Genomic DNA, 26,720 nt, shown 5'->3' on the forward strand with positions numbered 1-26,720 from the left:
TATCAGAGTATCTGACACATGGCTACTTCTCAGTAAATACTGGTTGAGTGAATGAATGAATGATAGTGTGCCTGAAAACAGAACTAGAAAGGGGGGTGGGAGGGGGAAAGGAACGCCTTGGTTCTCTAACTAGAGGGAAAGCAAGAGATTGAAAAGAAGAAAAAACTGCATCTCCTTATCCACCCCTTCCACACCTGTGCTCTGTGCCAGTCCCCAAGCTGGGCGCTAAGGGAGCAACTGGGAGGAATCAGAGGTGGCCCCTGCCCTTGGAAGTCACCAACTGATGGGGGAGGCAGAAGAAGGCCGCAGGGACTCAGAGGGGGCCATGTGGCTGGCAGCCTTCTCTGTGGGGACAAGGAGGGCTTCCTGTGGGAGGTGCCACGCCACAAAGAATGGGGATACAGACAGGGGACAGAGATGGAAGGAAGGCCCTCTCTCCAGAGCAGAGGGCTCAGAGACAGCATCACCACATGTGATGGGCTGATATGCAGACCTGAATTTGTCAAGCCATGCCCCAGGGGGCAGGGATGACTTTGTGTCTTTTTCTACTTTTCCACTGGAGCAAAAGACAAAAAACTGATGTCAGGGCATCACTCAGCAAGACCAGAAGAACCTTTACACTCAGAAGCAGATGGAAGAAGAGGCCGCAGGAACGCCAGGAGGACGGGCCAGTCCAACAAGAGAGCAAGGAATTTATGAACCCCCCCCCCAGCCCAATTCTGCACTGCGGACCAAGGCGAGAGTGGTGTGCGTCATCCACCCCAGCACCTCCGTCCAAGGAGGCCCAGCAATCCGGCCTCTCCTCCGCCGGCTCCGGGGCGCACAGTGTCCCTCGGGCTCCTGACATTCGGTGGGCCGGTCCCCCGCCGCCGGCACCCCTCGCCTCGGCGCGCTTCATCTGCTCCTCTGCCCAGCTCCCGGCTGCCGCCGCGCCCGCGCTCCCCGGGGCCCGGAAAGCTGGCATCCGTTGTTACCATAACAAACTCAATTGTTCTCAGCAGGGCCCCGGCAAATAAAGTCATTCATTACGGACCTATCCCGGCCGCCGTGGGCTGCGCGGCAGGCAGAGGGCCGCCCGCCGCCCCCTCGCGGGCCGAGACACGCGCCAACGCCGGTACCTGCCGGGGCCGGGCCCGCGGCACCACGGCCGCCACGCTGTGCCCGCGGCCCCGCCGCGGCCGTGCCGGCGGGGTGAGCGCCGGCCGCCGATTAGTTTTATCTCGGCACGTCAATTGACTTATACTGATTGGCTTCCTGCCGCCAAATGTCAATTAAATTGCAAATGCTTGGCGGAGGCAGGGCAGGCGGGCCGCCTCCTTGCCGAGGGCGCCGCGCTCTCCCTTTTTTTTTGCGCCATGTTCTGACGCGGTTGGATTTCTTTCTCCTGCCACCCCGCGCAGCAAACCCCCATGCCCTCCTGGAAGACAGTTGCCCTCCGTTCCCAGCCGATGGGGCGCCCCGAGAGCGAGGCGGAGGAGCGGGGTCTGGCCTCTGGCCTCTCCCCAGGGCCCTCGGCCTCTTGGAAGGGCTTTCTTTATTCGCTGGGTGGCACGGCGGAATCCCTGAAAATTCCCCAGAGATCCTAGCAGGGGACTCCTGGTACGACCTTGAGCATACCCCTTCCGCTCCACTCCGCCCGGCTTTCTTCGCCGGCCAAGGGGGCTTGAAGGAGATGGCGGCTGGGGGCCTCTTTCTGGGTGCGCGGAGGGAGCAAGGTCAGCAGAATCACAAACATTCACTGGGCGCCGACTCTGTGCCGGGTCATGGGTGGGCACAGGCTAATCTGCTCAACAGCCCTCTGCAGTAGGTATTATTATCCTTCTTTTACAGGCAAGAGCACTGAGGCACAGGTTAGGGAAGCGGCCGATTGGGTTTCGGAATGGGCAGCCAGGCTTCAGAAGCCCGTGGCTTCATTATTGTGCGCGGTACTCTCAGGGGAGGCACCGTGAAGAAATAAGAAAGGGAAAGGGACAGGGCACTAACCTAGACCTGGGCACCTGCCACTGTTACCGATCAGGGCTCTTGGCCTTCCCCCGATCAATAGAAATTGACTAGAGGCCAGACAAGAAATTCAGGCAAGGCTTTACTGGGGCCCTTGCTGCAGCGGGGGGCCGCGAGAACAAACCACAGGTTCTCTTGCTCGCTCCCCGAGAGGGGGCAAGCTTGTTTCTCACATGGGGTGACGGGAGGGTTGTGTCCAGGGGTCGGGCCAGAGGGGTGGATTAGGTGTTTTGCCCACCCCTTAGGTGGTGGTGTGGGCAGGGGGCATCCGCATTACCCTACTTTTGCTCCCGACACCCTGTTTTTGCTCCAGGCTCTTCAAAAGTGGCAGTTGGGTTTTTTTGGTTTCTATCTTTTGGGTCCAGAATTTGCCCCAACTGGGCATGCATACAGTTATTTTTAGTCCCAGGCAGTTTCTTTGTATTTTGTTGCTCGAGGAGAGGTGTGTCCAGGTGCAAGCACTGCAGCGCTGCAGCAAAGGGTCCCAGGTCCCAGCCTGTCTCACCACTGCCAACAACAGTTGTTCTTGCCAGTTGTTTTACATCCATATGAAATTCTCACATTCACTGTATGATCTAAGGATTAGAGTCCCCATTTTACAGATGGGTAAATGGACCCTTGGAGAAGTTAGTTCTCCGAGGGTAAATGGACCCTTGGAATTTGTCCAAGGTCACAGAGCAGGCACTTGAAATGAACTACGACACCCATACCTACATAGAGCTTGACAGTTTATAAAGCACTTTCTCACACATTGCTCCTCCTGAGTTGGCACAAGACTCTGAGGAAGGAATTCTGCTCTCTCTGTGCCAGTAAGAAAACCCAGGCCCAGCGAGGCTGGCCCAAGATCACCAGCACTCACACCCAAGGCCCTGTGATTCCTGATCCTGTGCCCCAAGCCCTACCTCAAAGAGACCTTGAGAAAAATGACTCAGGCACAGGTCCCACTCGTCCCCTCTCCCCATTCTGTGGGGAGCTATAGAGTAGTACGCAAGTCACAACTGGAGTCAAGCTGGAAAATGCTTAGGGTCACAGGGAGAGCAGGAAAGGGGGCACCCAGGAAAGATGGCATTTTCGGGAAGGACCATACATTAGGCCCCCAAAGAGACTGGGTGGATTTTCCTCCACTGTCTGCCATAAACCTCCCCCTTTGCTGCTTCTGTCTGCCTCCTTAAAGCTCTGTCTTGAGAGAGAGAGGTATGCAGGTTCTTAACTGATGAAATGTGCCAGCATTTAAAAGATACAAACCTGACCAATCGTTCTTTTCAGAAAAGAGATGTTAGCAGAACAAAAGTCCCATTCAAAAGTGCTGGATGGCGTTTGTGTCTCACACAGAAAGGAAACGAAGACAGAGAAGATGGAGGAGGGAGGGGGAACAGCAGGGAGGAGGGACGGGGCAGAATCTGGGGATGGAAGGGTGATCCGGGCTCATTGCATCCAAATCAAAGACCCAGAGGGTAGGGACCTGACTGAGACCACACAGCAAGATAGTGGTGAACTGGAGCCAGGAACCCAGCCTCTCCACCCTGTGACAGGCTCATCCTGCCTCTGCAAGCTGCCCTCAGCTACAACTTGAATTGTTGGTTTCTGAAAAAAAGCGGAGCTAAAATTCTGCCAGTGTAAATTCTGGTGTGTACATCTTTTTCTTCTGACCCTAGCCCGAATAATCCTATCATTAGACTTAGCAATATAAATAAAATAATCATTTAAAAAAGAGAGAAAGATGGGAATTCCCTGGCGGTCCAGTGGTTAGGACTCGGCACTTTCACTGCCGTGGCCCAGGTTCGATCCCTGGTCGGGGAACTAAGATCCTGCAAGAGAAAGAGAAAACAAAAGAGCTGGGAATTTAGAAAGTTCTTAAGAAGGTCTTCTTGAGGAATTTGGATTCAGGGTAGAAACTCTGCTCTGATGAGTTAAATATTCTTAAAATGTGCCATGTGCCAGAGCTGATCAAAATACTATAGATAACGTTTTTTAATTACCAGGAATTGCAGGAATTATTATCCCCTTTTGACAGATGAGGAAACTGAAGCTCAGAGAAGTTCAGGCCCTTGTCAAAGCTCGCACAGGTAGTAAGTGGCAGGGCTGGGCTCGAACTCCAGTCCACCCACTGTGCTACCCTGCTGTGGTGTAAAGTCCATATGTGATCAGCCAACTGCACTTGAAGGTGACCAACTGGAGGATGTGACAGGGAAGCATGCATAGCAGTGTCAGGGGAAGCCTCAGAAATGGCTGAGTACCTGAGTGAGGAAGCGGGCTCTGCACCAAGGTCGCCCTGAGCTCAGCCTGGCAGGGTGATGGGGATGGTAGAACTGAAATAAAAGGTGGGCTCAAAGCCCCCTTTTGGAGAGAGCTGAGGACATTCCCACTGATGCCATCCTGTGCAACACTCTGTGAGAGGCAGACCAGGGTGGCAGGTAAGGCTACTCTGGAAGCCAGCTGCCCAGGGGCTGGTCCCAATTGTGCCACGGTGGAGCTGTGTGACCTTGGGCAATTTCCTGGATCTCTCTCTGAAACTCTATAAAATGGGGATGATAAGAGCTTCACCTGGTACAGTGGCGGTATTAAATGCATTAATAGTTTAAAATACATACGGCAAACACTCAGTAAATGCTAACCATTAGAGTCACAGTTCCCATTTGAGGCTGTGATCTATATACACCTGGAGCATATGCTTAGGTAAGGCAGGCAGAACAAGGGCCCTAGGCACCAGCATGCAGAGCTATGCACGTGTGTGTGTGTGTGTGCATGCGCGTGTGTGTGTTTAGACCACGGGAGAGCTCCCTCCCCCTCTAGAATGGTTGCCATGAAATCCCTTCTAGGGAGCCAGACAGCAGCGCTGGAGGATGGAGACGATGGAGTCAGGGAGGAGTGAAAGGAAGAAGCCTTTGACGTGTAAGGCTCTGGGTTCTACTCAGCAGCCTGCACCTACGGACCAGATGGGCTCCCGGCTTCTGTGACATCCAGTCCCTATTCAGTACATATTTGTTACCAAGAACCAGCCCTGTGCTGGGCACTAGGGCCACAATGGTGACCACTACAGACACTAGTCCCGCCCACACAGGGCTCCCAGTCTCACAGGGAAGAGAGATGAGTGACAAATGTGATACTTTTGTCAACAGGCAGGCTCTGTGTGCTGCAGGTGGGCCCAGGGGAGCTGACAGTTAGGAGGGACCCTCGGGGAAGCCTCCACTTTTAGGAAGTGGCATGAGCTGGATCCTGAAGTTGTAGAACGTCAGCTGGGTAAATGGTAGGGTGGAGAAGGGGGGCAGTTTCCAGGCGGTGGGAACACATTACCATAAAAGGCATCCTTTATAGAGCACATATCATGCATCGGGGTCCTCCAGGGCACTGCGCATGCATTACCTCATTCAACCCACGTAACAACCCAATCATAGGCACAATGGGTGTCCTTGTTTTACAAAGAGGGAAACTGAGGTCAAATAACTTGCCCAAAGTTACACGAGTAGGCATTGGTGGAGTCAGCACCAGAACCCTGGTTGCCTGACTACAACCCGTGCATATAACCCTTAGGCTGCCAGCAGGAAAGAACAAGTGGTGCTCAAGGGATGGAATGAGGTTTGGTATGACTGGGGTGAGCATGAAAAGAGGAGGGTGGGGAGGGACGAGGCTCATGAGATGGGCACGGGTCTGACCACAGAAGGCCTAGCAACCTTGTTAAGAAGTTTAGATGCTTTCTGAGAACAATGGGCAGATTTGAAGGGTGAAAACCCTTCAGGTGAGTCACCGATCCAAACTGTATTTCCGAAGTGCCCCTAGGGCTGCTATACGGAAGGTGGACTGTTTGGAGAAGTCAGTGACATTGGAGGTGGGGACACACTAGGAGGCTACAGCAGTAGTCCAAAGGAGAAGAGAGGGTGCTTGGACTAAGGCAGTAGCAGTGGGGACCAAAAAAAGGGAGCAGATTCATGAAATAGTTAGGACAGAGATGCAGTGACCTTGAGAAAACACCTACCATAGGCTTTGATTTGTGGTCACAGGCAGAGGCACAAACTTTCTGAGCTGTGAGGATGATAGAAGACCTGCTTCTGGCTAACTTAAGTTGCCTGGAAAAATAAATAAATAGCAACCCCTCCCTCTCCTAAGCACCAAAAGAGATTTCAAAGCATTTTCCAACCTGCTACTTCATATAACAGACTGTGAGGGAGATGTTACTGCAATCCCCACAGATGGGAAGTGAGCTGCCCAAGGTCACACAGCCAATGGAGAAAGATCCTGAATTTAACTCCAACTCCAGTGCTCTCTCTGGCACATCAGACCACAGAATGTCAGAGCCCAAAAGATCCCTTAAGTCATCTGTTCAAATATCCACATTTTAACACAAGGAAAACAAGACTCAGAGAGAAGTGACTTGCCCAAGGTCACACAGCCAGCAAGTAAAGGCTTAGACTAGAACCGAGAACTTGACTCCCAAAAAGGTTTGTATTAAGACGTCTGCACCATGGAGGTGAGGAAGGACGGGAGTGATCCCCAACAGCAATGGCCCAGTCTCCCACTGCTGTGACTAAATGCTGGCAGAAAAGTGAAACTCAGGCAAATGGGCAGCCTACCTGGGCACTGCTGCCGCCCACCGAGTTACAAGCATACCAAGCTCGGAAATGGTCAGTACACACTGTCCTGTCACCCCTCTTGTCCCTAACCCTGGACAGCAACTAAGCTGTCTTGGGTCGATGGTGCCACCTGGTGGCTGGTGCTGGGAAGAGTCTGACCCCTTTGTCGCTTTTTACCGTCCGCTTTTCTAGTCTCTCTAGGGGCCATGCCTTTCTCTGTTTCCTCTCATAGCTCAGTTCATCTCACTACAAGCATATCTCCTCTAGCATCTTTCAAGTCCTCTAAATGACCTTAGGAAATTCTCTTTTTCTTCCTCTCCTCCATTTCAGTCCATCAGTCCAAGGAAGGACTAATGCAAATGATAAACTTGTACCAATGAAAATGAAAACTGGAAATTTCAAAATGAAATTACACACACACGCACACACACACACACGTGACCAACCACTGGCATTCTGGAAAAACTCAGAAGCCCCAGTGGAATCAGAACAAAAATCTCCCTTTTTTTCAATTGCCTTTCACACCTGCTTTTCCTCAAAGGCCAGGAGTCAAGATAAACACCAAACCTACTTCTTTATTTCATTTTATTTTGTTTCATTCCAAATCAACATTATTTGCTGGGGTTTTCCCCACCAAAACTATGCCCTGGGTGGGGGTCTCATGGGCCTGCCCTGAACAGCTGCAGAGTTGAGCTGGGATGGGGAGAGGTGGCTGGGTCCCCAAACGCCCACTCCCTGGGCTCTTAGGGAGCACTAGGAAGCTGTTGTTGGCCCCAAAGGAAGCCTGCTGGACGGAGATCAGACCTCAAACCCTACGATATTCCACTGGAAGTAAAAGGAGCCTCTGTAGCTGTGCCTTTCTGTGGAAGTTCAAGCTTGGGAGAGGACCCAGAAGCCCTGCACACCCTAATCTGCTAAAGGACGATTTCCAAAGCCCAGCGTGTCTTGTCACTCCCTCCCCAGCTCAGAAGCCTGCCATGGTTCCCACTGCCTTCAGGAAAAAAGAACAGGAGAAACTGATGGCACCTTTCTTTTAATGAAAACCACTTAACTGCTCTCCCTCTCTGTATGAGTGATAAGTAAGCTCAGAGTCTGCAGCAGCCTGAAGCAGAGATCCTCAAAGTCTAGTCCAGGGACCCCCTGAGTGATCCCCAAGACCTTTCCAAGGGGTCTGTGAGGTCAAATCTATTTTCATAATAATACAAAATTATTCTTGGCCTTCTCCACTCTGATGCTTTTCCAAGTATACACCGGCGTTTTCCAGAGGTTCTAAGATGTGTGATATCACAACAGATTGGATACAGAAGCAGATATGAGAACCCAGCTGTCTTCTATTAAGCCAGACACTAAAGAGATTTGCAAAATCATAAAGCAATGTCACTCTAAATGTTTTGGCTTGGAAAATATTGTCCTTTCTTATTTCAAACAGCACATTATTTATGTTATTACTGCTATTTTTAATACATTAATAAATATTTTAAAATTTTGTCCATTTTAATTAACCCACATAAATTCAAAAGCTCCTTGGGGTCCTTGATCATTTTTAAGAGCTTAAAAGGGTTGCAAGACTGAAAGTCTGAGAACCACTTGTTTAAAATAATGCCAAGAGGACTTGAGATGGGACCAGGAGCAGATCAGAATCTTGGTACCAAAGAGAACCTTGATCCCATGTTTTAGATGAGGAAACTGAGGCCCAGAGAGAGAAAGGGATTTCCCCAAGGTCACCAGCAAGTCAGCCACAGACTGAGGACTGGAACCCAGAGCCCCAGGCTCCCTCCTCTGGGCTCCCTCCCCACCTCATGAGCCTCTAGTACTCGGAGTGTTGCAAAGTCCTGAACTGCAGATTCTGCAGCCAAGGATTAACCATATTCCAAAGACAGAGAAAGGACCATGGGATTCTCTGCCCCACAGGGCACCAGGGCATGCGGAGTGGGGGAGAAAGCCAAGTCCACTCCACCTTGAGCTCCAGACAGCCCTGGCAGGGGGCCTGTCTGCCAGGGATGAGACCGCACAGCTCTCCTTCTGGTTGACCCCAGAGCCGACTCACACTGTGGCCCCTGCTCTTTACGTCCCCCAGGGCTCTCTGGGACACCAGTGCACAGTCCCGTGGGAAAAGCTGGTGGGGGAGGGGTGGAGGAAGCCTGGGTGAAGCAGGTGTGCAAACAACAGGGGTGGGGGCGGGGTGTTGGCTCTCACGAGGGCTCTCAGTGACTGAATCAAAGTGAAACTCAGGGACCTAGGGGCCAGGAGGAACCGAAACCTGACCCCCCACCCAAGGGACAGACCCTAGGCACCAGGGAAAGGCCCAAGGAGCCCCTCTGATTGACCACCTGGCCTCAAGTCCCCTGCTTTACCAAGGAAGCCTCGGACACTTGTCTGCCTGGCTGAGGTGCCAATGACTGCAAAACCGGAAGGACGGGAGAGTGGCCAGCCAGGCTGGGAGATGGGTCCCTAGCATCACTGCCACTAAGCGCCCCCGTGCCTGGACTACCCATCTGGCAGGTGTGAACTGAATGACCCCCGTCTCACTGTTCTTCTGGGCTGCCAAGGGGTGGGGCTGCTTGGCCCTGCCCTACTGCCTTCCCTCCCTCACCTACCTCCGGCCTGAGAGCCTGACTGCCCAGTTCCCTGACCGCATGCACGCGCACGCGCGCACATGCACACACACATACACACACAAACACAGCCCCACCCAGCTCGATCAGGGCCCTGCCTCCCATAGGCTTTAGCTGCCACAGGCTGGACTCAACCAGACGTGTTCTTCAGAGTCCATACTAGGATTCCAGAAGCTCAAAGGCATTCAGGTAGAGAAAATTAGAGCACAAACGCCGTGAACAAGGTGAGTACAGAGCACCCGGAGGATCACAGGCCCAGCAGCCCCGGACGATTGCTGCCGTGTAGGAAAGCCTGCCCAGTGTCACAAGATCTGATTTTTTTTTTTCCAAGAAAGGCTAGACATCCAGATAGGAAATCTTATTTTTAAATGTTGGTAACTAACTCAAAATCATTTTAAATACAGGACAAGCCAAGTAAAGCATGACGAGAAGGCTGGCAATCAGATTCAAAGTGATGCCCTCTGAGGAAGCATGCTGGTCTGGGCCCCTGCCCCGACAAAGAAAAACACTCAGGGAAGGGCCCCCTACATGTCCAGCCTGAGAGTACATTCAGGGGACACCTTGTGGAGGGCAGGGAGGGGACCTGCCCTGCTGAAGCCCCAGGAGAGACCAAGACAAAGTGGTGGTCATTTCCTTCTCTCTGCAGAGTCTGTCTGGTCTCCAAAGCTCCATGCTGGCCCGGGATGAAGCCAAGGGCCCCAGCCAGTCAGGAGGGACCAATGGCTCAACACTGAAAATCCCCCAGGGAGTGGACTGGCTCTGGAAACCAGGCCAGGTCAACAGACCAGCCTCAAGGACAGCATTCCAGGTGGAGGGCTTTGCCTGGATAATGGCCCAGAGACAGGAGAGCTCAGAGACTATGCGGGGGCCGGAAGCACAGAAGGGATGGGGAAGAGGAACGGGAGGCCAGGGAGGGAAGGTCAGGGCTCATTGTCAAGAGTTGAGGCCCAGGGGTGATAGGCTGATGGGGTCAGGTCAGGGTTGCTCATAGCTTTCAACAGTGGGGGCAGCAGATGGGCCGAGGAGAATGGAGGAAAGGAGGGGAGGTAAGAAACTAAGATTTGGCCTGTCAAATGGCAGTAGGATATCAAGGATGTTCTGAGGAGTCTGTCTGTCCCTCTAGGTTTTCTGGGTTTTTACCATGTGAAATGTCATTTTTACTGGTCAGACCCCTTCTTTTCTCCAAGCCTGTTTTCCCATCTGAATAATGACTAGGTGACACATCCCAGATGCTCTGCAAGGTCCTTCCAGCTCTGACAAGGGCTGGTGAAAACCAAGTTGGTGACCCCAAACCCCTAGAGGCCCAGCCCTCCCAGGTCCAAGTATTCTGCCTTATGTCCTCCATCCACCTTGTGTACCCAAGATGTCACTTCACGGAAAACTGAGGCTTAACCCTTTTATCCTTCCATCAAGGGGTTGAAGTGAAGGTCCTGAAGGAAAAGGAAGCAAAGGAAAGCCAGGGGCCCTTCCCTTTGAAGCTGCCACCTGGGGGCGCTGTTGTTCAGCCTTGGCGCCCAGAGAGGCTGACTGTTACAAACAGGAAGTCAGGGAGGGGGGCAGGGGAGGATCAGCCAGTTTCAGCTGCCAAACAGAGCTGCAGCGGGAGCCTGCTAGCCCTCAGCCTGGACCGGCCTCACACGCTCAAGCCCCGGTCTCCTTCAGGGGCCATTTATTAAATACTTAGGACCACCAGGCCCTGGAGCTAAACCCTTTGCCAGAACGACTTCATTTTATCCTCACAATAACGCACAAAACTTGTGCCCCCTCTACTTTCCGATGGCAAAATGCAGACTCCGAGAGACTAAGTAACTTGCCAAAGATTTCACCACTCAGAGTCCTCAAACCAGCTGGTCCCTGGCCTGTGAGCCTGGGTCCTTGCCTCAACACCTCACCTTATTTGGGGGTCTCCAGAGATCACTGACCTCTGGAATGGTGGTGCCGCAAGGGTGCCTACAACTCCCCCCTGACTCAGGAATCCTGAGCTTTTCCACACACCCCAGTCCCTGCTGGGAAATCTGAGAGCAGTCTCTGCATCTCCTGCTCCAGTGCCTTCGGTCCTGAGTCCGGGAGCAACAGACAGAGTCTGAGTGTCAGTAAAAGAAGAGGGTCCTAGGAGAGGAAGGCCAGGGCCTGCCCAAGGTCAGAGGGTCCCTGGGGCCCTGCATGGTCTGTGAACTTCTGAAACGCCTTCCCTCCCCAAAATGCCTCCCATGGAGGTCCGCAGGGCTGAGCTGAGGCTCCCAGCCTGGGAGAAGGGGAGGGCGGAGCTAGTAAGAGAGAGAGCAAGAGCCAATACAAGAAAAGAGAGAGAGTGGGGGAGTGCACATGAGAGAGAGAGAAAGAGAAGAGAGTGAATATGAGAAAAAGAAAGAGTGAAACCTGGAACAGCAGACAGAAGCAGACACAGAGGAAGTCTCGATAAACAGGACATAAACAGAGGCAGAGGGCGCTGGATGAGATGTACCCCCAAACAAAAGACACAGGGAGAGACACAAAGACAGAGAGGAGACAGGCACCTCCAGAAAGAGGGATAGACATAGTCATGACAGGAGCCCCCGCTAAATGCCCCCCAAACTTCCCCATGAGGGTCTTGTTGGACTTGGCATCTTTTGAAAAGGACAGGCCCCTTCCTGTGCCCTCTGCAGGCAGAGGGCAGTCCAGTGCCCAGAAATTCCACCTGCAATGTACCCTCCACTGCCCCCAAAGAAGCTTCCACACTGGTGCTGGATTGGCCAGCCTTCTGAGCTAGTGAAAGGCATTCGCACTCGGCTGACCTCGGTGTGTTGAGGGCCTTTCAAACTGGGGGGATGAAGGGAGGGGGAGGTCAAGGGGACCTGAATGGGGGCCCTGGAGACGGCGGAAGGAGGCCCCACCAGAGATCAAAGGCCCAAAAAGGAACAGAGGGCCTGGGGCTGCCCTTTCACCCATGGTCGCTATTCACAGTTCTGCCTGCTCCGCCAAGTCCAGCCCCGCCACGACCTCCTCTGGGCCTTCCGGGGAGGGAGGCACTGCCCGGGCTCTGTCCCCCTAGCCCCGCAGGATACTGTAGACCCATGCCACAGCTTTCTCCACAGACCCTCACAGGACAGTCCAATCAAGAGACGAAGCTGCCTCTCATGCCTGGGCAGCACCCCAGCCTGACTCTCACCATCCACAAGCCTCCTGAGCCCTCTGGGCACCAGGCCCTGTGCCAAGGGGCCAGGCTGAGGGTAGAAACACAGGCGATGCGGCCCCGCCCAGTCAAGCCCACGTGATGGCGGACTCAGAGTCAAGCAGCAGGAGGGAAAACAACTAGGCAGAACCACTTCCAGATGCCAGGCAGTCACAGAAGCACTTGTCCCCCAGATTGTAACAGGCCTAAAAAGCATGGAGTCCAGGTGGTGCACTGGTTAAGAATCCACCTGCCAATGCAGGGGACACGGCTTCGAGCCCTGGTCTGGGAAGATCCCACATGCCGTGGAGCAACTAAGCCCATGCAACACGACTACTGAGCCTGTGCTCTAGAGCCCGCGAGCCACAACTACTGAGCCCACGTGCTGCAACTACTGAAGCCCACGTGCCTAGAGCCTGTGCTCCACAACAGAAGCTACCGCAGTGAGAAACCAGCGCACCGCAAGGAAGAGTAGCCCCCACTCACCGCAACTAGAGAAAGCCCGCGCGCCGCAATGAAAACCCAACACAGCCAAAAATAAATAAATAAATAAATAAATTTACTTTTAAAAAAGTCGTGGAGTCTAAACCAAAATGCCTTCTTTGACTCTTCTGCCCCTCACCCCTGCTCATACCTCCAATGACAGGGAGCTCACTACCTTTCTAAGCTAATGCTTCTAACCTTGGCCCAGCCTGGGTGTTGTCTGAAAGCTGCTCCTTGCACTGAGCCATGATCTTCCTCCCTGTAGCTTCCTTTAACCAGCCCCAGCTCTGCCCTCAGAGGCCGCACGGACCTTATCTGCTGCCTCAACCGTTCATCTGAGATTTGGGCACAGTGGCCACATCCCCAAGGCTGGTATTGGAGGCACATGTCCCAAGGAGAATCCTAGAATTTCTAGATTACAAGGGCCCTTGGCAATCCACTGGTCTAACAGTGTTCTAACTTGTTTGTTTTTGCTACAGAACTCTTTACTCAAACAGAGCTTTCCACGGAAGCCAAAATTACCAAGAGGAACACTTCTAGTTGAGGAGACTAGAGACTCTCCCCACCACCATTATCCTCACTAATTGTGAACCCTCTACAGGCACGTGACCGACCCATTCTACGCAGAAGCATTTATTGAGCACCCACTATGTGCCAAGCATTTGTATTCAAGCCATGTTATCCAATACAGTAGCCACTGGGCACATGTGGCTACTGAGCCCTTGAAATGTGCCTAGTGCAACTGAGGAACTAAAATTTTCATTTTATTAGATTTTAATTCATTTAAGTTTAAAAACAAGCCGTGTAAAATATTTTTCCCTTTATAAAGTGCCACTTCCTATGAGAGCCCTTACCAGATCCTTTTGGTCAATGTCGGCCCTTCCCTGGCCCGCCCTGCCCTCCCTCTCTGGTGTCATCCTCCCAGCACAGCATCACCCCACACACTGCCCATCAGAGGGACTTCGGGTTGCCCATCTTGCCCACCGGCCTGCAAGGTCTAGAGGGCAGGTCCTCTGTGACGGAACTCTCCCACCACCCACCCCTGCCCTGAGCCCATGCCCACAGGGTAAAACCCAAGTCCAAGTGGAAGATGACTGTGAACCAGAGCTGAGCAAGCAACTCCACCCTGCTGAACCTCAGTCACCTCATCTGAAAAATGGGGATGGGGACCCTCAGCCATCTTCCTCTTGGCCCTCTACTGCCTCTCTTGCCCCATGGCCCTTGCCTCAGGCTGCTGACGGCTCCTGAGGAAAATGGTGCCATGGTCTGCAGCCTCAACGGGCCGGAATCCAGCGCACCAGCATTTCCCCTGTGTTTCCCCAGTGGCTGGTTCTTACTTTCTCACCACACTCTTGGCAGCATCCAGCCTGCTGACCACGCCCTTCTGCTTGAAACCCTCCAGGCTCTGCCCAGCCCCAGGCTGCTCCACCTCCAAAGCATCTCTCTGGAGGGGCTGAGGAGCAGCAGGTGGCTGGACAATGCCAGGGAGCTGAGGCCTCAGGGGCTCTCTCCACTCCTTCCCACCCCACTCCACCACCTGGCCATATCGGCCCTGTGGCTTTGCCAACATCATGGAACTCCCTGGGGCCTTGGTTTCCTCCCCTATAAAAAGGGGGTGGCAATCTCTGCCTCTTCAACTCCTCCTGAAGCCAATGCAAGGATGCAGGGAGCTATAGAGGGAGGATGGGAAAGGGCAGTAGGGAGCACCACACTGTACTGCTCCCAGGTAGTTTGCTGATGTGAGCAAGGGCACTTCTGCCCACCTCTCTGCCCAGCCATATTCACTCTCAGTGATGCAGGGCGGGGGGCAGGCAGGGGCTCTGCTTTTTGCTTGAGTCTCTCAATCTTCCCAATCCTGTAAGCTTTCAGGACCATCAAATCCAGACCACAGACTGGATCACCTCCCAAGTCTTTCTGGGGATCAGGGCTCAATCGTAAATTCCAAAACTGAAAGGATCTCAAAGATCATCCAATTCTGCATCTGATTCTTGATAGTCTTATACAGCAGCCCAGCAAATGGCCACCTAGGCTCTACTAACATACCTCTAGTGACAAGGCACTCACTACCTCCTGAGGCAGCCCCCTTTGGCCGTAGACCACTTGCATATTTACGAAGTTATTTTTTACTCTGAGCTGAAATCTATTCTGCATCTGCCACACACTGGCCTTTGAGGCCACACAGCAAAGTCTCATTCCTCTTGCCTTCCATGTCAGCCTTCCAAATATTTGAAGGCAACAATCCAGTCCTTCTCATTCTCCTCTTCTTGGTACCAAAACATCCCTAGAGCCTTGAGGTATTCTCCAAATACCTCTCCATCCGGGTTATACCCACCTGGACACATCCTAATTTGTCACTGTCCCTCTTAAAGATCAATACCACAAATGAGCCACAGCCTCCAGGAAGGATCTGCCCAGCACAGAGCAGTCTAGATGAACAACACTCACATCCTGACCACTCTTACACCTTCTCAAGCAGCTTGAGAGGCTAAATAGTGACCACTGATCAGAGGCCGAAAGCCAACAGAGCACTCAACAAACACAGTGACACAGTCCCCCCAGTTCAGGACCTGTGTGTTTGACGGTAAACATCAAAGTCAATGTTTTTCTCTCTTCAAAACTCTCTGCCTGTATCCCTCAACCTCTGAGGGAGCCTCACATACCCGCCCCTCCACATGATCAAACACAGTGGGCCCCAGCTTGGGCACATCTGCTGGGAGTCCAGGTGACAAGGGGAGAAAAGATGACACCATCAACCCCATAAACCAACAGAGATGGTAGGCCCACTGTCTCCTGCAGTACCCAGTACAGCAACCCTGAGTCAAAGACTTCCCACATCTGCTCCCAGTGTTGGGGGGTGAGGGGGCGGAGAGGTGAGGCAGGTTCCAGAAGCCGTGACTCATCCCCCGTGTACTCCACAGCTCCAAACATAGGCCACGGGCCCAGCTCCTGCATGGCCTGGAGCCCACACACCACAGGCCAATCCACCGCTGGGCCGACTCAATTTTCTAGTTACAGGTCTTAAGTACTTAGGCATGTGCTCGTGAGAACATACATCCTTTACAGGGAGCTGAGAAAGGGAATTGTGCTGAGGAACAGAATAATTGAATCAAGATTTCTGTCACCCTGCTCTCAGCCCCTAGACTATAGCCCGTTTTTTTTTGTTTGTTTGTTTTTTCCTTTCCTGACAAAGGTTTTACAGACTCCCAGGGGTCATTTCTCCTCTCAAACCCATTAATGTCAGCCCGCTGGCAGCCTATCCAGGGAAAGGAGACCCAGGTTAAGGTGGGCCCATGTCCGGGACAGAGGCGGCCAGCTCCCGAGGCCCAGGCGGCACACCGAGGGTTGAGAAAAACCAACAGGGAAGATTGTCATCTATTTAATCCCAGGGAGGCCCCCTGCACTCCCTCCTTCCAGGCCCAAGGACAGAGAGGAGAAGATTATTCACTTCCTCAACGGCCCCCCCATCACCGCACTGAAGGCCTTCTGAAAGAGGTGTGCTCAGACCCTCGGAGAGCCCACCCGCTGACCCTGCCACCTCATGTGTGCCCCTCTCACTTTGCCCAGCCCCTCCCTCTCCCCAGGCCTCCCCCCAAAAGGGGGACACTGCTGCTGTGCTCATACCCTCCACACCCTGCCCTCTGGGCATCACATCTGCAAACGCAAGGGCTTCTAAGAGGCCGCAAAGCACAGGCCCCAAGGACTCTGCCAGGCCCGGCTTTCCCACCAAAGGGGTGAAGATGGGAGGAGGCCAGCGAGAAGTCCAGTCCCAGCCGGGGCCCTCTTCCTCTCCCGGAGGGCTCAGCCCCTTCCCCGTGGTCAGGACGGGACTGAGCTGGGCCAGACTCCGCCAGCGCTCTGCAGGTAAAGGGTGCTCGGAGGGCGTCTGTGCTTCCGCCCCTGACTGAAGGCCTGGAAACAGATCCCACAGATCCGACCAGGCCCATCCCCGACGGGCAGCGCCGGCGTCTCCTACCTTCGTCTCTCTTGCGCTTGTTGGTGTCGGCGCTGGGGGACGTGATGCCCAGGATGCCGCTGATAGAGTAGGAGGAGCCGGCTGAGTCCGTGCTCACCGAGGACACCTGCGTCACGGAGCCGGTGGACACTGCACAGAGGGAGAAGGCGGTCAGGGCCCGGCGGGAGGCTGGGGGGCGGTGCCGCGGAGGAGGAAGGTCGGCCCCCGCCTTCGGGCCAATACGAAGACACGCCCCCTACAGGGGGCTGGTGAGACTGAGAGAGAGCGGGGCAGGGCAGGTGTGTGCTGAGGACACTCGCCACAGGGCAGCGGCCAAACCTGGGCCATTAGAGCAGCCCCGAAGAGAACTGACACTACAGAAGGGACCACGGGCACCAGTTCAAACCCCAGCCTGTCCAAGGATGCAGGAAGCAGGCGGATGGAGCAGAGAAACGGGGGAGCTGGGGCCCACCACCAGCCGGTGCTAGAAACGACCTACTCGTCAGTCAGGCTCACTCCCTACTTACAAATCCATCCATCCACGCAGACATAAATATCTGCACACTCATACACAGAGCCAGCAAAGCACCAAATGCAGACTATCTGTCTTTTTATAGTTCCTCGCTGTCTTTTCTCCTTCCACTTTACCTGGATTTTAATATTTTATATTAATTATATAATATTAATATACTATATGTTATATATATATTGATTTATAATAATGATAATTTTTTCTGAGAACTTACTCTGTGCCAGGCATTCAGGCATCATCTCATTTAATTCTGAGAACAAACTTATAAGTTAGGTCACTGGAGAGGTAAGGGAACCAAGGCTCAGAGAAGGTAAGTGACTTGCCCAAAGTCACACAGCTAATAAGATGCAGAGTGGTGACTGGAACCCAAGAACTAAAGTCAACCCCTATAGTAATCTGCTCCTCACTAATGAATAATGAAAAACAATAATATGCTTCACATTCATAAAGCGCTTTTCATTTGATGCTTGCAATAACCAAGAGTGCTATTATTCATCCGCATTCATCAGGTGAGGAAACTGAGCCTCCACACAGCAAAGTGATTGGCTCAAAGTCATCTAGCTAACAAGCCGTAGCACCAGGGCTCAGCCTTGGTTCTACTGACTTAAAGTCTAGATTTCTTCTGCCCAGAAATGTGGGTTGGTGACTTATTGTGACTGAGACCAGGTATCTAAGTTCCTAAAAATAAGAATGGGGGAGGGGAGGTTTGTGCAAGTTTCACATTAACTCCTGGCCCCAGAATCCAAGGGGGAGACCTGTCGGTCATCAGGGTCCTCTCAAGCTGTGCAGCTGAATTTCCATTTCTGGGCTGTGGGAATTCTTCCTTGGTTCATTAAAACCTACAGACCAATCTCAGACACATTTCCTTCGGCTATAACTAGCTGGAGGCAGGTGGAGCTGCTTTTGACTCTAAAGTGTAGGAAATTACTAGAAATGGTGGTGATTGGTTGAGAAGCTGTTTGTTGCTCTCCTTGGAGCACATCCAGCTCTTGCTCCTACAGACCTAAAGGGAGCAGTGCCTTTCTTCTCATATTTGAGTTTGATTTTAGATCTTCCTTAGGAGACACAGAAGTAGAAATCGTTAACTTCTCTTTTCCTTCACCAGATGAAGCTCCTCAAAATAGATTTATGCAAATCTCACAACCTTTTCTGTGTTAAGGTGCAAAGAACAGAGGAAGAAAGAATCTCACCAGTCATTCGGTACTTTAAACAACCACCACATATAACCAAGGCTCACCACGTTGCTGACAGAGCCGATGACACGTGTTTCAACATTTTGTAATCACCCGGCTCAAAAGACTCAGGTTTCAATTCTGGCTCCGCCTCTTACTGGCCATGTGACCTTGGGCTAGTTATTTCATCTCTCTAGAGCTTCCATTTCCTTACTCCTCAGTAAGTTAATAAATTATAAGGGGCTGTACACAAATAAGATATGGATTTTATACACATATCTGAGATAAGGCATTCTGCTGACTGTCAAGTGTAGTTATTCCTCTTACCCAATTGAAAGAATATTATCAGTTACCCTAAGTTTGATATTCCTTTGCTATGTGACCTGAAATAAAGCTGCAAATGAAATCCCAGCCACAAACACTTCCCCAGAAAGCTCTCCTTAACCCTCTCCACTCCAGCTCAACAAAGCTGATCTTTCCCTCCCTTCTGCTCCCACAGCACCCTGTACTTTCTTCTTGAGCCTAATCTCAGTGTTTTGCAGACTTCTCCTTGTTATTTTCCCCCATTAGACCGAGAAGCCCTTGAGAAGCGGGATTTTGTCCTACCTTCCTTATAACATTAGTCTCCGCCACCACGGGCTGCATAGCAGGGGCTTAGCAAACACTTTTTGGATGGATTACTAAATGAAGAATTATTTTATGGAAGGGAAGAATTCTGTCTTACCTTTATTCAAAGAAGCAACCGTGAAGAATCAGAGACCTCAGAGAGCACTGGGTTTGTGCCCCTTGCTCCACAAATGGGGAAACTGAGGCTCACAGAGGTGAAGGGGCTTAACACAGTTCACTGGTTGACTTAATGACAAAGCTGGAACTATAAGCCAGGCCTCTGCCTGTCCCCCATCACCATGGGGAGTTCAAGTTTTCAGTCAAAGGAGCAACAAAGGGTACACAATCTTTGTGTAATTAAGGTGTGATTAAGTGGAATTGACAGGGCCTGTGGCAGCCAGAACCGTCAGAGGCTTGCTGAATGGTGGCCCGCTTTCTTATAGTAAAATAAGCTTTCCCCCAACTAACCAGAGGTGTTTCCTTTATCCAAAGTGGAGAAATCATACACCTTGTGTAGACACACGTCACTTTCATCTCACGATCTTTGCAGGGAAGGGAAGGCAAGGGAAACTTCTGAACTCCTGGGTAGTAGGAAATATGACTCTTCTCCTTACGAGTCATGGTCACTCTCAGACTTCACCCATGAGTGTCAGAAACCCCACTGGCAGCCCTTGACAGTTCACGGAGCACATGAGATCGAAGCAAGAGAGAGAGAGAAAGAAAGTTTGGGAAGTTTTGCCACATCTTCACTCAAGACTGCAAGTGCACAAAGAATTGTAGAAGGGCTGGTTGATAGAAGAAAAAAACACATTCAAAACTACTTACTGACTAATGATGCAGAAAATGTTATGAATAAGTATCCCTTTCTTGATTTATTACTTTAATTATCTGACATTCTATAGACCCCCATTAGTGGATTTTTTTTTTTTTGGCTTAGATTTCAATTTTCTGTCTCATGGTGAAAGCTATTTATCATAATAATCAGTAAAATTCAAAACCTTTTAGCAGTATTTATAAAATTCATTTACCAGGTTCAGCCCTTGGAGAATGACAAAGAAGGCGCATTAGTACGTGTGCCGAAGTGTTTTATGCAGAATTATCTGTCCATAAGAATGATTAAAAGTTCTTTAGAGTATTTGGAGCCCATTAGATTTTTAAATTTTTTTTAAAAGTTCTTCTTACCTATGCTGTGACTGGAAGCTGGGACCGGCTGGTTGGGCGGCTGCTGTACTTTTGTCCGGATGATCCTGTGAACAGTTGGGAAAAAAAATAAATGGCTATTTACCATGATGGAAGAGAAGAGATCTCAACTAGCGATGCCAGAAACCCATATCCAGCTGGGTCGTGGGCCAAGCTGGGGCAGAAGTGGAGGCGGATTATGAACCCAGGTCCCGAGTTGGGGGTTTGGAAGAATTATAGATTAGTTCCAACTCAGCCCCTACCTCCCTGGGTGTCTTTGGGTAACTTGCACCCCTCTCTGGCCCTCAAGTGCCTCTTCTGTAGGAAGAGATTGATGCGTTAATATTACAAAGAGGCATCCCATTCTTGGAGCAGCTTCAGCTCCATAAGGAACTCACTGAGTGAGTTAGAAAGTTCCATCCCTTTCCTGGACCTCAACCTCCCATCTGTGGAGTGAAGGCACTGAACCAGGTGACCTCCCTGTCCCCTGGCAGCTCTCACACTCTGGTTTCTCTGCCTTAGAGAGCCACAGGAAAAATAACATCCCTGCCCATCAGAAATTATCAAGGGGGTAGGGGGAGGGGTGTGAATGTTGCTACAAAACTAGAAAGGGTTAAAGTGCTGCCAGGAGAGGCCTGGCCTGGCTTGGCTTTGCTAAGAGGAAGCCTGAATTATACAAAACAGTGGAAGGCTCTATGGGGCTGGGACCCAGGGCTGTCCTGGACTGTCTTTCCAGAGACCTTGCTTCAGTTCTAATATGAACTGGATTGTGACCCTGGGCAAGTCCATTCCATTGAAGGCCTTGGTACAATGAGGGAGTTGGAACAGACCAATCTTTGCTTACTTTAAGTAATCAAATCCTTTTTGGGAAAAAAAAAAATCTTATGGAAAAGTCCATTGTATATAAAGGATAATAGCAGCAGTGCCTTCCCCTTGCTACCTGGCAGCTCTGATGTCCTTCTGCAGAAACTTGGGCTCTGAGAAGCTTAGTTTGTAACTTTCCAGCTGGGACAACATGTGAGGCCTCCATGAGACCTCAAGCCCGATGCATCGTACAGCAGCTGACCAGGGCCAGACCAAAAGTCCCTTTTGGGCCTGCAAGAAAGTTCCTTCCCTAGCACTTGGGAGAAGGATAGGTGGTAATAAAATGTGCAATTTCTTTGGAAAAGTTCTATTCCAGTCTCCAACTATGACCTTCTCCGGACGTGCAGGCCCAGCAGCCATGGCTCACGGGCCCAGCCACTTCGCGGCATGTGGGATCTTCCCGGACTGGGGCACGATCCCGCGTCCCCTGCATCGGTAGGCTGACTCTCAACCACTGCGCCACCAGGGAAGCCCCAACTATGACCTTTTAAAATAACATTTATTAGAGTTTTTCCTAATTATGAAAGTACTTTGTGTTCATTGTAGACTATTTGGACAACAGGTATAAAGAAGACATCTAAAAACACATTTTGGTATATTTCCTTTATGGTAGCATTCCTGTGCATATTTGGAAATATCCATTTCTTCTTAACAAAATCAGGATTAAACCATGTATACAGTTTTCTGTCCTGCTCTTTTCCCTCAGCATTATATAAGGAGCTTTTTCACATTTCAGACCATTCTTTCTGGAAGCTCTTTTCAAGCTGCACTGCTTGTGCACAGGGAAAGGGAGAACAGAAGTGTCTCCTGAACTTCATTGGGCCGGGGCCCCTGACCTCTGTGATCTCACAGCTCAGTGCTGGGCACCGAGGGTGCTCAGTATCCTCAGCTGATAGCCTGGAATGGATGTTTCTGTTCACACCACAGCCTAGCCACAGGCCCTCTGGAGCCATGGCCACTTGAGCTCAGCATAGGGCCTTTTGCCATTTTCTGATGAGTCAGCATATGTGCTGCCTCAAATATACTGAGCATTTGTTTGTTTTCTCCAATATTCAAATAATTTATTTTGACTAAGAAAACATGGAGCGTATTAACAAAGACCTGGGATTGAGGCAGTCTTTTTGACTACCTGGAATTAAGCTAGCATCTAACCTAATTTTGGATTTTTGTGTGGGTCACCTTCTCTGTATACATGTATGTGTGTCTACAGAGATATAGCTAGATGTGTGAATATACAGATATGCCAGATTTAAATATAGTTTATCTATATTATGGTTTATGTACATACAAACATATGGTAAAATATTAATAGATTGTAACTATTTCCTGTTGAAGTCCTGTATAAAGTCCTAACTTTTCAAAGCATTGTCTTGCCATTAACTTTCTATGTAAGCAAAGAAAATTATGTTTTCCTTATTTTTCTTTAAAAATATTTATAAGAATTGTATAGAATAAATAACAATTGTAAGAATAAATAAAAAAATATTTATCAATTTTTATAAAGCATCGACAGGCAGCTGCAGCGGCGTGAACAGGCTCCGGATCCGGGCTTCTAGCGTTTGAATCCCAGTTTTGCAATTTGCCAGCTGTATAATGTTGGGTGAATTACTTACCCCTCTGTACCTCAATTTCTTCATCTGCAAAATGAAGCTAAGAATCATTCCCGCCTCATAGGGTTATTACAAGGATTAAATTAATTAAGTACGTAGAACAGTGGCTGCTGCATAGTAAATTCTCGATAAATGTTAGCTGTTGTTATTTTCACTGTTATCTTCATAAAGATTAATGACCAGCTTCAACCTTTAAAGATTCATATTTTCCACAAACGCCTTAAAAACACATGGGATCCCCCTGGGAGCTGGGGAGGGGAAGGTAGCCAACCCCATACCCTATTTTAAGGCTGTAGTGGGGCTTTCCTTTATAAGGAAGACTTGAATCTTAGGGAACCCTCCAAACCCATCCCCAGAGATAGAAATTTTGCCCATCTGCTTGTAGCAGCTGCCAAGCAAAGAACAAAGAGCATCATTTTCCATTGAGAAGAAATGGGAGTGGGAAGAACAGGACTATAATTGAATCATAACAATTCTAAAAAAATTAAAAATTAAAAAATTAACATCAGGACTCATCACAATAAGAGCCATGCTCTGGACCAGTTCTAAACCAGAGACATTCAGAGCTAATTGACAGCGCTAAGAGGTGCAACCTTTACTTTGCTGAGCGTTAGCATGACCTTGGATGCCATAGGATCATCCTAGATGGTCCAATGGAGAAGGAAGCTCAGCAATCAAAGAATTCCTATAAATGAGGAAACGAAAGCCCAGAGTGCTCAGATGACCTGCCCAAGGTCCCACAGTAAGTCAGCTCCCATGCCCGAGCACTTTTCTTTGAGCCACATTCAAAGGAAGCAGTCCCTCTGCTAAATACTGCCTGTATGAGGCATAAAGCCTATTTGGATTCAAAATCCATCTAGAGTCCGAAGATTCAAAGTCCGAGGAACTTTAGACATTACAGGTATTTGTAGGGATCCCTTTTCAACATCACCCCCGCTGCTTTGAAAGGCTAGGTCTTCTCACCCGCACCCCAGCCACCACCTCCCCTACACCATATACAAAATTCCACTGAAAGGGAAAATCGTGGGGCCTTAGAAAAAGAAATGGGGCTATAAGACTGAAAGAAATACCCACGTCTACCTCACTGATCAAACTGCCATACTACAGTAAGAATCCTGGGCCATCAGCTGTGTTAAGAATCCAGAAACCAAGAGACCAACTAGGCCAAGCTGGGAGAGAATCCACAGGTGACACTCACACCTGCGCTGATGCGGAGAAGAAAGAGGGAAGGGATGAACGAGCCCAGAAGGCTTGTTGCCCAAGTCAGGATGAAGAGCAGGGTTTACAAATGGTCATCCCCAGGCCACATCCATCCCTGGACAAGTTTTGTTTGGCCTGCACAGTATATTTATTTTCATTTGAATTAGTTGCCAGTATTGGTAAGTTGGTAGCGTTTACATAAATACGTGGATTTCTAGCTTCTCCTGAAAAATCAGAACACCCAGAATACTGGCCCCGCATCCTCACAGGACAACCACTGGTTGGTACTAAATAGAGCTGCCACTCTAAGCTGGGAATGTCACTCGGCCCCTGGTTTAGAGCCTCAGGACTGGAACAGACGAAGAAGGAAGACTCCGTTCCACCCGGCGTTGGGGTCAGCTCTAAGACAGTCACCTCCAACTGTCTCAGGCTGGCTGGATTCCAAGAACCTTCATGCAGATTGTGCAACACCCCAGCATGTATTTGTCCTTAAGAAGCCACATAAACATGATGCTTTGTGTCCCAGGGAATCTCCCACAAGCCTAGCAGAACTGGTTCAGTGTTGCTTCACCCCATGTCAGTCATGGTTTCCCAGGCAGGATCCCCAGAAGGCAGCAGGAAGGCACACACTTCTGGGGGGGAAGGTGGAGACGGCCCTGTGGCCACCAGAGTAGCTATAGATCCAGACACCCTTCCCTCCCTAGATGTCTGAAGTATTGGAATAGTGAGACGTTGCCTCCCGGGGAAGCAGGGGCTGGGAGAGGGAGCTATGGACCCTCTTACACAACATTTGCAAGACAGTCATTTAGAAGCTGCATCTGTTTGAATGCAGTGGGATCTTTATATGGAAAATAAAACTGTGCGCTGGGATGGCTCAGGCTTTGTGGGTGCGGGGTTGGGGGGTGGATGCAGCAACTCAAGACTGTTTCGCACTTAGTTTATTTGCACTGCGCAGTCTGTTGCTAAAGACACCAAAGAGCTCTCACTGAAGAATGTGGTGAGGAACCAGAGACTGCTCCCGGGAGGAGCCCCAGAGAGGAGCGCAGGAAAGGGCTATAGATCACAGAGGAAGCCTGCAGACAGGCAGCAAAACGTACAGGCTGTGAGGCTCAGGAATGGAATGGGAATGCAGTAGGGATGGCTGTTTGCCCTTCCTTGTCTCTCTCCTCACAGATCTTCAGTTCTGTCCTGCCAGAGTCCTACTGGAGAGTGGTGGAAAGAAACATCCCTTCTCGTACCATCAGGGAACCTGGGCTCTACTCCCACCTCTAGCTCAAAATCATTGTTCCTGTGCACTCCCCATCTGGGCCTTAGTTTCTATACCTGTCACAGGAGAGAGTTAAGCTTTGAGGGCTGTAGGAGACCACAGATGTGGCAGCACCTTAGAGGTACAGCTGGTGGAGCCACCGGGCCACCGTTATGGCCTGGGACACCCAGGAGGTCCCTGAGGCTAGCCATGGCCCCAGCAACTAGCAGTCTGACCCTCCACACAGCACGGCTCTGGGCACAAAGCATCAGTTGAGCCATGATTTCCCTGGACACTCTTTCAAGTACCCCCTTCATAGCTTTCACCACATCTGTAATCACTGTGCTCTATTTGCTTCATATGTTTCTTTCAAATCACTTACTTTTTGACTTGGACTTATTTTATAAAGCAATATTAGTTCTTTACCATAAATGAGGGGGATAGTTCATAAAGTTCACACTCACTGGTTTCAAGTGCTAGTTCTATTTTTCTAAAGTACATTAAAATAACTTCATCACAAAACAGTTTTTCTCCTTGTATGACAGAAGATAGAAGTTGGGGCCCTGAAAGTGATTTATGCTTGTTCCGCAAAGGCATTTTCTCACTGACATTAGTTGTCACTGTTTAAAGATATAGAGATTTCATATACACAAACGTACAAATACATGCACACACGAGTCCTAGTTTCTGGCTCCTCTGTAAGAATGGAAAAAATATCTGGCTGCCACCAGGCCCACATTCCTGGCAGCTTTCAGCTACAGCTGAGAGGCAACTGCCCCTTCAATAGAACTTGTGTTCCTAGTTTGCCACAGACCGACCTTCCCCTGTTGCCTTATGCCTGGGCCACTTCCCTTGTTGCATCATCTGTCTGACCCCATATTGGCATTAAGGTTTGTGACCCCCACGGGCAACCTGAGGTATCTTTCAAACCACACGTGTAACCTAGATTGAAAAATCTCGGGGCCTCCAGAGCCTGACCACCAGTTTGCTAGAGGCTCCTCTGCAGAGCAGGCTGACCACTCCTTCACTGATCTCAGCAGAGCAGTCCTCACTCCATGTTAGGGCTTTTGGAGACACAGGTAGGCAGAAAAGTCACGTTGCTTTGTGTCATGGAAATCTTTCAAAGAGCTGGCAGTAGGGGACTCAGAAAGCACATGAAGCCACTCATAAGCCAGAAAAGAACAGAAGTGATGCCCCTCAAACCCACCACAATAATTGCTACGTCTCCAGCAATTCTGTACCTATGGTGGGCTGTCCAGACTTCTCAGTGAAGGCCAGAGTCCCTCCCTGGACAAGGAGCCCCTCTAGAACAGAGACTAAGAGACCATATGCCTGATTCCCCTCTCTCTTCGTAGCACCTTGAAGGATGTCAGAGCCAAAGTAAAGGTTTGCTGAGAGAAGAAACAAAAAACAGGCTAATGTTTTATGAAATAGCAGGACTCCAAACACCAACACGGAAAATCACACAGTGATTCTGTGCATTTGAGTCATCACAGAAGGAACAATGTCAGGACCAGAAGGGGAGCTGATCTGATCACCTC

General features: G+C 50.4%; 1 protein-coding gene across 1 annotated transcript in view; it reads right to left on the reverse strand.

The window, feature by feature from the left end:
* The window catches only part of PAX5 (paired box 5), a 177,141-nt gene that overhangs the window by 137,810 nt on the left and 12,611 nt on the right, over nt 1–26,720 (reverse strand). The window contains exons 4-5 of the mRNA XM_079926413.1: nt 20,263–20,327; nt 16,792–16,920 (exon numbers count right to left, since the gene is read on the reverse strand). Coding sequence (XP_079782539.1) covers nt 16,792–16,920; nt 20,263–20,327 — 194 coding nt within the window. The remainder of the gene's footprint in view (nt 1–16,791; nt 16,921–20,262; nt 20,328–26,720) is intronic.

Source organism: Stenella coeruleoalba, assembly GCF_951394435.1.
Source record: "Stenella coeruleoalba genome assembly, chromosome: 7".
NCBI lineage: Eukaryota > Metazoa > Chordata > Mammalia > Artiodactyla > Delphinidae > Stenella > Stenella coeruleoalba.